This window comes from Sapajus apella, unplaced genomic scaffold (assembly GCF_009761245.1).
Source record: "Sapajus apella isolate SASKATOON/1434 unplaced genomic scaffold, GSC_monkey_1.0 scaffold68, whole genome shotgun sequence".
NCBI classification, from domain to species: domain Eukaryota; kingdom Metazoa; phylum Chordata; class Mammalia; order Primates; family Cebidae; genus Sapajus; species Sapajus apella.
Genome location: NW_022437008.1, coordinates 5,701,427 through 5,712,139, shown reverse-complemented (window position 1 = coordinate 5,712,139; position 10,713 = coordinate 5,701,427). Strand labels below are relative to the sequence as shown.

The window sequence follows — 10,713 nt, the reverse complement described above, 5'->3', positions numbered from 1 at the left end:
AGATCACAAGGTTAAGAGTTCAAGACCAGCCTGACCAACATGGTGAAACCCATCTCTACTAAAAATACAAAAATTAACCGGGTGTGGTGGCGAGTGCCTGTCATCCCAGCTACTCAGGAGGCTAAGGCAGGAGCATTGCTTGAACCCTGGAGGTGGAGGTTGCGGTGAGCCGACATCGTGCCACTGCACTCCTGCCTGGGCAACAGAGTGAGACCCTGAAAGACTCTCGCCATGATCACATTCTCACTCAGGGTCACACTGCTAGTTTTCTTTATTTAGAGCCTACCTAATTCCAGGAAAAGGATTTCAGATGGGTTCATATGATTTAAGCTGAGTCCTGAACCTTAGATTTTAGATAACTCTGTTATACAAAGTCGCCATTAAAGAAGGAATCAGGTTTTCAGAAGGTGCATGGGGGAGAATGCCAACAGGTCAGGGAGCAGGTTTGATTTGTGAAAGGAAAATAAAAACTTGGGACCCCAATTCACTCTGTCGAAAGGAAAAAAGATAAGCTGAAATTTGAGACATGTAAGAAGCTGCCTTTCCTTTTGTTCCCAAACCGATAGCTACAGGTAAAAGGTTCAATATCAACAGATAGCTACACTGTGTTCACCTTATCTTTTGTTAAGTGCCAGATTTACTGAGCATGAGACAAATCTATATCTATTTCCCTCCCTGCGCCTTTTCTCTTCTAACATGTGGGTTCAGTAGTGTGACCACGCCCTCCCTCTTTCCCGTCTTTTTCCCTTTAAATACTGAAGCTCTCAAAATCATCTTTGGAGAAAGGCACAGACCAGACTGTTTCTCTGATTCTGTATTTTTTCTCCCCAGCATTATCCTTAACCTTGGCAAAATAAACTACTAAATCGATGGAGACATATCTCAGATACTTTTTGGTTTACAAACTGGCAATGAACGGCCTGAGTGGAGGTGTCCCTGACCTCCGGCAAATCTATCAGTCTTGGTACTAGTTTGAGCTGTCTTTATTGTTCAGCCCCACAGGAGAGCTTTCTGGGTCCAGGAGCTCCCTCTCCAGAAAAATGAGACCTGTCTCATGGTTACAGATTTCTTGGGCATCTTACTAAGCAAGTCACAGCTTCGTGCTCCTCAGGGATCCCAGCCAACAGGAAGGAGCTAAGACACGAGGGGGTCTCTTGCCATCTTGGTATGTCCTTTCTATTTCCTCCTGTCTCCCTACTTCCTCTCCTCTCGGAAGTCCAGATTTCTACCTGCCAGCCTTGAGGCTCATTTCGTCTTAATTCCTTTGCAAAGCCCAGTAGGAGAAGGACAAAGACACAGATACAGGAGCTGGTGGATGGAAAATGTTTTATTGGACTTCTTGAGCCAGGAAGAGTTGTGGTAGGCTGAGAATCAGAGCTCACGCTAGCCCCTTTTTTCGGTGGAGGTCATGGTCACTGGGCATCAGGAGTTACGCTCCTCAGTCCTTTCAGCTGGAGGGAGAGGGGTCAGGGTTAGATAGGGAACCCCTGGGTGCCCAGTATAGGATGGCAGGGATGGAAATGAATTTCTGCCTGGCTGTGAGTTCCCGTCCTCCTCTATATGTAGTAGCTGAGATCCCCCTTCAGTTTGGTGAGAAGGTTTATCCTCCTTTCCCTGCCCCACTCTCTCTCCCATATCCTCTGCTTCTTCCCTTACCCCCAAGCTCCATATCCTCCTAATGCCCACACCTCTTACCTTAGGAAAGGCTTCCCAGTTGAGGAAAGGAAGTTTCCTTTTGATAGACTAAAAGAAAGAGAAAGAGAGTGATGTGTCGCAGGTCAGCCGGGCATGGAGCAGTAAGCAGTCCCTGAATGAGCTCCCGCAGTAACAGCAACGATAATGCTATTGCTTTATCATGACTTCATCAGGAGCTAATGTTTCCCGAGGCTGTATTGTGCCTCTACCCTGTGCGAACTGTCATCATCCCCATATCACAGATGAGGAAGCCGAGGCCGAGAGAACCGAAGGCGTTTGTTTGAGGTCACCTGTTCAGTCAGTGCAGAGCCAGGAGATTCGGGCTCCAGCTCTGTCTCTGACAGCCTTCTAAGTGCAGGAGGCCTCAGTTTATCTGTAGAGGATGAGGGGATTCAAATAAAATCTTGACTGAGTAGGCTCTTCCTCTTCTGGAATTGTCTTTGGGGCCCTGCTCCTCCACTGCCATCTTAGAAAAATGTGGGTAGCCAGGACAGTTGCTGGGGGAAGCTTTCTTAGGTTGACAGCCCATTGGGCAGCACCCAGACAGGGCGGTCACTCCCTCCCAGAGCTCAGGAACCAACCCAAACGACTAAGGCCAGAATGTGCTGCCACCACGCTGGGATGGCAGACAACAGAGGGGCACCAGAGCACTCACCTCAAAGAGGGCATGCCAGTTAAAGAAATCATCAGTCTTGAAAGCCTGTGGAGGAAGAGAGACAGCAGAAGCAGGTCAGCTCCAGGGAGGCCAGAGCTTAGCCCCCAGCCCTCTGGAGAAGGTGAAGGAGCCGTAGCAGCTTTGCAAGCTCTCTACAAGGCATTTATCCCTCTGTCATGAGGGCATTCGTGGGGGTAGCACCAGGGAAGTATACTCACAGATCGCAACTTGTCGATGTTCAGGAATGGGGTGTTAAAGGCCTGGGCAGAAAAGCAGGGTGTTAGGAAAGTTGCTAAGAAGCACAGAGAGAGAGAGATAGGAAAAACTTCCAGCCGGAGGGCCGGGGAAGGCAGATGCTTACCTCGGGTCGTGACGCATAGTTATCAATGGTGCCTTCTTCCTGGAAAGGCAGAGGGGGAAAAGGAGGCAGGTGGTCATGTGATGCCAGGGCCCTTGCCCACATCCATCTCTGCCAGCTCTGCCTTCATCCACAAGCCAGAGCCCAAGAGAATGAAACCCGTTCTCCACCATGGGCTCCGTTCCAGTCGCACACGTGGTTGGCGGATGTGCAGGGTGAGGAGGGGATTGGAGAATGGTCCATGTAAGCAGTGTCACGATGGGCAGCAGGCAGAAAGCCTGGAGCTGAGAATTCCTTTCAGGAAATGCTAGCTAGCATTGTCCTGCAGTGGACTTAATTCTAAGAGTTGGGGTGTTCTGGAGACACCCACACTCAGTCCATATAGCAGGGTGGGAAAGATTCGGGTGCAGGTCGAAGCCCAGCTGCTGAGGTGACCCGCCTGCCTCTTACTAATTGAGGTTGCATTGCTTTGTGGCTTTATTGCCACCAATGTTGGAGGCTCCGTTAGCCCCCTCCATGGGGACCCCACCCCAGCCTCAGTGTGTCCCCTTTTGTCCTCCCCATGACAGAGCCAAACACGGAGCCCGCAGGCTGACTCCAGATGCTTAGATCTCATGGAAGTTTGGCTCGTTTGTTTTTTGGTTTGAATTAGGCGTTTTGAATTAGTAAGAATTCATAAATTCATCCAGATTTCTAGTTTCCCCTGAAAATTTTAAAACTCTGGGCACGTCTTCCCACCCCGTGGCATCAGGTGGGGTGAAAGCTGCCCTTTCAGACTGGGGAAGTCGGCCCCATATCACCTGAGGCCCCGAGACCCCCTGCTCAGTGACACCACTGGCTCCGTCCTCAGCCGCTGAGCCTGTGCCCCTGTCTTAGATTTTTAAATCCAGAGTAGGCATCAGGCTTCTTCTCTGGCGGAGGACTGGATAGTAAAGATTCTCACTGTGTCCTGCGCTCCAGAGACAGTAGGGAGCCATCCATCACCTGGGCACTGCTCATAGGAGGACAAATGAAGCCAAGAGGGGCTAAGCAGGGGTGTCTCCAGAATGCCCAAACCCCCCCTCCTCTTAAGAGTAAGTCAGCTGCAGGCAGCACTAGCCAGTTTTCCTCTTTGCTCCACCCTGTCCACCTGCTGCCCATGTGGACACAGGCATGGGTTTGGAGCTGCTCTGTCTCACACGTGCCGCCCTCCAGCTCCCCTCCTCCCCCGCACGTCCCCCAGCATGTGCACAGCTGGATGGGAATGGGTGAACACTCCGAGGGCCCTTGGTGGAGATCGTCTGAACTCGACCACCCACTCAGTCCTGTCTCCTCCCAGGGTTCAGTACATGAGCCTCCCCGCAACACTTCAGCGTCCCTTCTAGAAAGAGAAGCATCTCTGTCCCTTATCCAGGAATGGACGGGAGGTAGAGAGATGGAGGGGCAGGTGGGTAACAGGTATAAGAATAAAAATGCAGGTGACATGCTCACCTCAGGACTACCCAGGGTGGCTCCCTGGGCAGAGTGGAGCACCAGGAGGGAGAGGAGCACAGCGGCAGGAAGGACTGGGATCTTCATGGCGTCAAGTTTGGGGTGCTCTGAGGCGGAGCCTCAGTGCTTGCTCTTTATATTCCTAAGGAGGCAGATGAGCACAGAAATGGGGTCCCCACCCCACTGACTCACCCCCAGATCCTGTCGCCCACCCCCGGGGCTCTGGGAGGGGGAGGTATGGACTGTTCCTCATTTACCTTGGATTTCTCAATTCGCATTCTGCCCCAGGCACGTGGAAGGTGAGACTGCAATGGGTCTCTTCATGCAGATGGGGCTGGGACGGAGACAGGTTGGACCTGTCCCTCCAAGGGATTGGCAGTGGTACCCAAGCAACCTCTCCTTTTGTCTTTATATCCCTCATTCCTCTCTTAGAATTCAGCCTTCTTTTTCTCTCTTTCTTTTTTTTTTTTAAAGACAGGCTCTCACTCGTTACCCAGGCTGGAGTAAGTGGTGTGATCATGACTCACTGCAGCCTTGACCTCCCAGGCTCGAGATCCTCCCACCTCAGCCTCCATAGTAGCTGGGACTAGAGGCACACATCACCTCACCCAGCTAATTTTTTTATTTTCTTATAGAGATGGGTCTCGTCATGTTGCCTAAGCTGGCCTCAAACTCCTGGACTTAAGCGGTCTGCCTGCCTCGACCTCCCAAAGTGCTGGGACTACAGGTGTGAGTCTGCGCTCCAAGCTGATTCAGGGTTTTTTTTTTTCCCCCACCCAAAATCCATGTAAACTCTTTAGCTTGGCACTGAAGGCCATGCATGTTCTGAACTCAGCCCACCTTTATAACTTCCCCTACTCCCTCTGAACATACCTCACGTTCTGGCCAAGTTGGACTCCTTACCAACTCTATCCCTCTTTTTCCATCCTCCAAGCGTCTCTGGCCATGCTGTTCCTCATTCCTAACATGGCCTTCTCTCATCGCCAGTCCTCAGAACCCAACTCTCATCTTGGATGAAGCTTCCCGGATTTTTTCTGCCATCCTCAGTCCCCGTCTCCGCACCTTTCATTTCTCAGAATTCCCATATTAGTTCATTTGTATCTCTCGGGCATTGCATCTAAGTAAGTCATGCTCTTGCCTTGTTTCCCTTTTAGAATATCAAGTTCCTTGAGGTCAAGAGCTGCATCTTGGTCAGCCTTACATCCCCCTAGTACCATGGCTCACACAGAAAACAGGTGGAGTCAGCATTGGTCAGATTGGATGTGTTAGACTTAGTATTCCAGCATCCTTCCGCCACTTGTACACTTCCCTTCCACAGGGCTGAACCCTTCCATTTTCCAGCTGCACATCTTTTACTCTTTGGTCTTCAGAGAAATGACTGTCTTGAGCTAAGAAGACAAGGAACAGGGAAACAAAAAACAGGTCTTGGGGTACCCAGTTGGAAACGGGATTCAGGTACTCTGCACTTGATCTTAGCCAAAAGGCTGAGAGGCGACCCAGGTACTCTGAACTTGGAGCGGCCACTCCATGTCATTGCCCTAACCCAGCTCGCCCCACCCCCAGCTTGGGAGTTGGATCATCTCGCTGTGACACACCATCCTAGTCAAGCAGCAGCCTTCTCCACAATGAGGTTCAGGTGGCCAAACCGGCTCCTGGTATAACAGGGAGGGGCTGGGACACGGACCGGAGCTGCCAGGGCAAAGCAAGACCTTATCAACCCAACCTGATGCAATGCTCGGTGGTGGCAGCCCTGGGTGGGAGGGCTGGACGGCGTCCATGAACAATCTTTATGAACCCCAGAAGCTGGGCAACCTTGGCTCAGTCCTCACGCTGCTCCCACACCCTGGTCACAGACGTCTCGCCCCTCTTCAGCCTCCTCTGATTTTATGATGGCAGCTTCCCCTTTGCAGAGCTACCTGAGGGAACGGTGCTTGGAGAACACTCCCTTAGCCCAGGTGGCCACGCAGCAGTGGATGTCACAGAGTTGGTGCTCCTGGAGGGGACGAGTTAGAGAATGACTGAGGCGGGTGGAGCACCTCCCAAAAGGTTTTCTGGAGGACACAAGTTATGTGTAATGGATCCTTACTAATTAACAGTGACTGAAAAAGCTCATTAGCCACCATTCCGTCCGCATAGGGTCAACTCCAGGAGTGAAGAATCAGACAAGAGAACTGATGTTGTATCATCAGCTATGATTTGACATGCGGTGGGGGGACCCCGCGTCAGTTTGGGCCTGGGCGATCTAGAGCATTGGACAATCCAACACCATCTTCTGTTTGGCTATGGAGTCTGGTTCGTGTATTCCCCTTTGACAGTAAATTGCCCTCCCTATGTTTTCCTCTCCACCTAATGGTATTGGTAACAACGTTAGCCGAGTTATTGAGGCTTACTATGTGGCGGGCCTTGTACTAAGTGCTCCAAATATGTGATCTCATTGAAATCTCCCGGTGATTCTGACACAGGTGGGTACTGTAATTACTCACATTCTATAGGCAGGGGAAGCACAGCATGTAGAGGTTAAATAACTCAGCCCAGGTCACACTGCTGGAACGTGACAGGGCCAGCATTAGAACGCCAGGCTTCCAGAGCCTGAACCTGTATTGCTCCTCTCTGTGCTGGAGGGGCTATGCTGCAGCCCATGTAACACCCTGTGTGAATTAGACCCATGTCCTGAGTGGGGGACAGACTGTATTGAACCCCCACAGGTCCCCTTTATCACTGTCCATGGTGGTACATAGCCTGCACAGTCCTAGGTGGCAGCCTCAAGCATCTGTGCATTAATTTAAATGAATCAAACAGCACGCTCTTGACAAAATGAAAACAAAGAACTAAGAGGTTCGTCGCATCAGCCTCCAGATGAAGCTGCGATTGCCTCAGTTCCCAGATGCCTTCAGTAGTACAATCATCTTGCCATGCCAAGTATGTGTTTTCAGATAGGGTTTCGGTTCTGGCTCTCGTGTTGAGCATTCTGGTGTTTAAAGACAGGGACTTTTTGCACCATGCCTCTAAACACAGGCCAACTACTTTGTGTGCTCAACCCAAGAAATTCTGTTCCTATGCCTGACAAAGAGCTGGCTCTGCTGGACTCAGGATTTGTTTCCACTTGGCACCTTCCTGGTAGATTTTCCGAGGGTAGTTTTGTTTAGTTTTTGTTTTTGAGACGTAGTCTTGCTCTTTCACCCAGGTCGGAGTGCAATGGCATGATCTCGGTTCACTGCAACCTCCACCTCCCAGGTTCAAGCGATGCTCCTGCCTCAGCCTCCCAAGTAGCTGGGATTGCAGGCATGCACCACCATACCCAGCTAATTTTTGTACTTTTAGTAGAGATGGGGTTTCACCATGTTGGTCTCGAACTCCTGACCTCAAGTGATCTGCCCACCGGGGCCTCCCAAAGTGCTGGAATGACAGGCATGAGCCACAGCACCTGGCTGGTTCCATCTTGATGTGATTTTTGCGGTAAGTGCCAGCTCTGGAAGCCAGCGTCTCTTTCCGAACTCCCCCCTTTTCCTCCCTCCACACTGCCTCAGTGGTTTGTGTTCGCTAAGTTGGGTTGGGTGGGGGGGGCGGGGAAGAGAGGAGCAGGGGGTTCTCCCTGGGAGAGGATCCCAGCAGTTCACGTGATGAGCGGCGGGAATATCTGCCCGATATGCAGCTCGGCTTTGGTTGAATCACGGAGGGTTAATGGAATCAGGCAGCCGCAGAGACTGGCTCTGCAACATCACCTCTCCGGGCAGCTTGACTGCCTAGTTCCCTCGCTGGGAAAAGCAGTAAACCCCTGTTTTCCCACAGGCCTGCCCCCACCCCACCCCAAATCTGCCAGAACTTGAGTGTGGGTAAGAGGCAAGGCCCAGCCCCGATTGCTCCACTGTGAGACACACCTAGGGCCTGGCAGCCAGCCTCCTGGGTCTAGGGAGGGAGTGAAGAGTCTAAGGGATAGACACTGAGTTTTGGGGGCCTTGGTGAATACTTAGGTGGAAATCCGGGAATCCTGGGAAAGAAAGGGGGCTGGGGTGTGGAGTATTAGCAGGCAGAACTTGAGGCATCCCTGTCCCATCCCTCCTCCCTCCGTCAGTGCTGTCACACCCAGGAAAGCAGCCTCATCCACCAGCCGGTCTGGTTTCTTCCTTTGCCGCCCACCCTATGTGCCCTGTGCTTAAACCCTCTCCCAGGAAGTCTTCCTGGATTGGTCCCACTTAATTCCAGTCCCTCTCTCCATTCGCTCATTTGTAAACATTTATTTGGCTCTTAGTGCTGGGGACTATAGATGGACAAAATACCTGCCCTAGGGAGCCCATGTCCCGGTGAAGGAGATATCATAATCTAACAAAAAATAGATCCAAAAACAGGATGACTTCAGAGAACAGGTGCTGTGAAGAAAGCAGGGCGCTGTGATGCTGCCAGGTTTCCTCGGTTGATGGCCTGGGGGCGGGCGGCGGAGGCTCACACCTGTAGTCCCAGCACTTTAGGAGGCCGAGGCAGGAGGATCACTCGAGCCCAAGAGTTCAAGATCAGCCTGGGCAATATGAGAAGACCCCGTCTCTATTAAAATAAAAATTTGAAAAGGTGGCCCAGGGAGGGACATTTGAAATGAGCCCTAAAAGCAGATGAAGCTCTGGCTTTCTGGAGACGTTGGTAACAGCCGCCCGCGTTCCCTGAGACCCTGTACCAGCAGGCCCAGAGCCGCCTTAGAGAGGGAGGCCAGGCCCAGATCGCATAGAGCCGCGGTGAGCAATTGGGATTTTCTTCCAGGGCTAGTGAGAAGCTGGCAGTAGGTCCCAAGCAGGGGCTCCTTTCTGGCCGTTGTAGAGGAATGGGACCTAAGGAGTAAGACAGAAGTGTCACTCTAAGCTTTCCAGGGCTGTTTTAGCCCTTTGGGCCAAGAACACCCCAAGAGCCAAGAACCGTGTTGCTCACCTCCGTGTCTCCCCCAGTGCTTCAGGGACTGGGCTGAGGTGACCTCAGTTCTCTGAGGGTTCCCACCCCCACTCACGCTCCAGGAAGCGACCTGTGCAGCGAGGATTGAGCGTCCTCCCTAGGACAGCCCGGAGCTCGCCTTCCTGTGGCCTCCAGGAGATACTGCAAGGAGCTCCTGAACCCCGGAGGGCTAGTACAAACCAGCACCCGGATTTCAGGGCCCCAGAGACACGAGAAGCCCAGCAGAGGAGCGGCCTAGCCTTCTCCCAGGCAGATGGGCTGGGTCGGCTAGGTCTCCTCAAGTCAGTGTTGGACCAGGTTTCTTTCATGCATTCATCTACCATCTGAGGCCCTGTGCCTGTCCTGGGGGTGGAGAGTGACCTAGGCAGACAGGGGCCATGCCTTCAGGGAACCCAAGCCTGGGAGGGAGTCACTTAGGCTGGCAGGGTGACTGGTATCCACCTTTTACTTCCTGTCCCCCAGCAGCGATGCCAGGGGAACAAAGGAGTGGGGGTTCCTTAATCCTGGTATGTTGGTCTAGCTTGGTGGGATTTAGGGGCTCCAACTACAGACCCCCAGCCCCGTCCCAAGGGCTCCTCAGCATGGGATAAGCCTGGCTCAGCCTGCACTGCAGCCTCTCCTGTTTCATTGGTACAGCGATGGGGTGGAAGGGCTTTGCCTCCCTCCCTCTGCATCTTAAAAACACAGGGCAGTGCCTAAGACCCCAGGTTTGATCCAATTCTCCCAACTTCCTAAGTGCGTCTCCCCAGCTGCACCGCCATCCCCACCGCAGCATGTCCATATGGTGAGGGGCAGTCGCTACAGCACCTCGCTCCGGTTTCTTGCCCCCTCCCTGACCTTCTGGGACTGACCTCCCGCTTTGAATAACATCGTTCCTCCTGCCTCCTGACTTGAACAGTTCCACTGTCGCCTTATCAGGCCACCAAAACACCTGTGACTACTTCAAATGCAAAAAGAATTGTATTGCCAGGCTCGGTGGCTCACGCCTGTAATCCTAGCACTTTGGGAGGCCGAGATGGGTGGATCACCTGAGGTCAGGAGTTCAAGACCAGCCTGGCCAACATGGTGAAACCCCATCTTTAAAAATAAAATAAAATAATCGTATTCAAGCTGGGCACAGGGGCTCACACCTGTAATCCCAACAACTTTGGGAAGCTGAGGTGGGTGGATCACCTGAGGTCAGGAGCTCGAGAACACACTGGCCAACATGGTGAAACCCCTTCGTACTAAAGATACAAAAATTAGCCAGGCATGGTGGTGCACATGTGTAATCCTAGCTACTCATGAGGCTGAGGCAGGAGAATTGCTTGAACCCAGGAGGCGGAGGTTGCAGTGAGCCAAGATTGTGCCACTGCACTCCACCCTGGGTGACAGAGTGAGACTCAGTTTCAAAAAAAAAAAAAATGGTATTCAGATGTAGGTTGGGCAAGGCTTTTTTTCTACAGATGAGGAAACTGAGGCACAGTGCGGGCTGCTTGGCCTGGCCTGCTGTGCTTTATCTCAGTTTCAGGCAGAAGGCAGATTAGCTGCCCCTGAATTGCTCTTCCAGCCTCCCTGACCCATCAACGTAACCATTAAAGAATAAAATTTGAGAAAGTCA

At 52.1% G+C, this 10,713-nt stretch overlaps 1 protein-coding gene across 2 annotated transcripts; it reads right to left on the bottom strand.

Annotated features, from left to right (window-relative positions):
- Positions 1-1,309: 1,309 nt before the first annotated feature.
- Positions 1,310-4,349, bottom strand: KRTDAP (keratinocyte differentiation associated protein). Of its 2 annotated transcripts, XM_032249018.1 has the most exons (6): positions 4,179-4,349; positions 2,712-2,750; positions 2,569-2,610; positions 2,351-2,395; positions 1,696-1,743; positions 1,310-1,451 (listed from the first exon to the last, which is right to left on the bottom strand). In XM_032249018.1, the coding sequence occupies exons 1-6, from the start codon at positions 4,263-4,265 to the stop codon at positions 1,413-1,415; spliced, it is 300 nt and encodes a 99-aa protein (XP_032104909.1). In that variant the 5' UTR covers positions 4,266-4,349; the 3' UTR covers positions 1,310-1,412. The 2 variants fall into 2 exon arrangements, with proteins under 2 accessions (XP_032104909.1, XP_032104911.1); XM_032249020.1 differs by lacking the exon at positions 2,569-2,610 and having other exon boundaries at positions 4,179-4,305.
- Positions 4,350-10,713: the final 6,364 nt, after the last annotated feature.

What these genes read in the sequence shown, in the direction of transcription:
- KRTDAP (XM_032249018.1), bottom strand. Translation starts at nt 4,265, where the DNA reads ATGAAGATCCCAGTCCTTCCTGCCGCTGTGCTCCTCTCCCTCCTGGTG. An exon ending in CCACCCTGGGTAGTCCTGAG is followed by an intron (nt 2,751 to 4,178) that starts GTGAGCATGTCA and finishes CTGCCTTTCCAG; the next exon opens with GAAGAAGGCACCATTGATAA. An exon ending in ACTGGGAAGCCTTTCCTAAG is followed by an intron (nt 1,452 to 1,695) that starts GTAAGAGGTGTG and finishes CTCTCCCTCCAG; the next exon opens with CTGAAAGGACTGAGGAGCGT.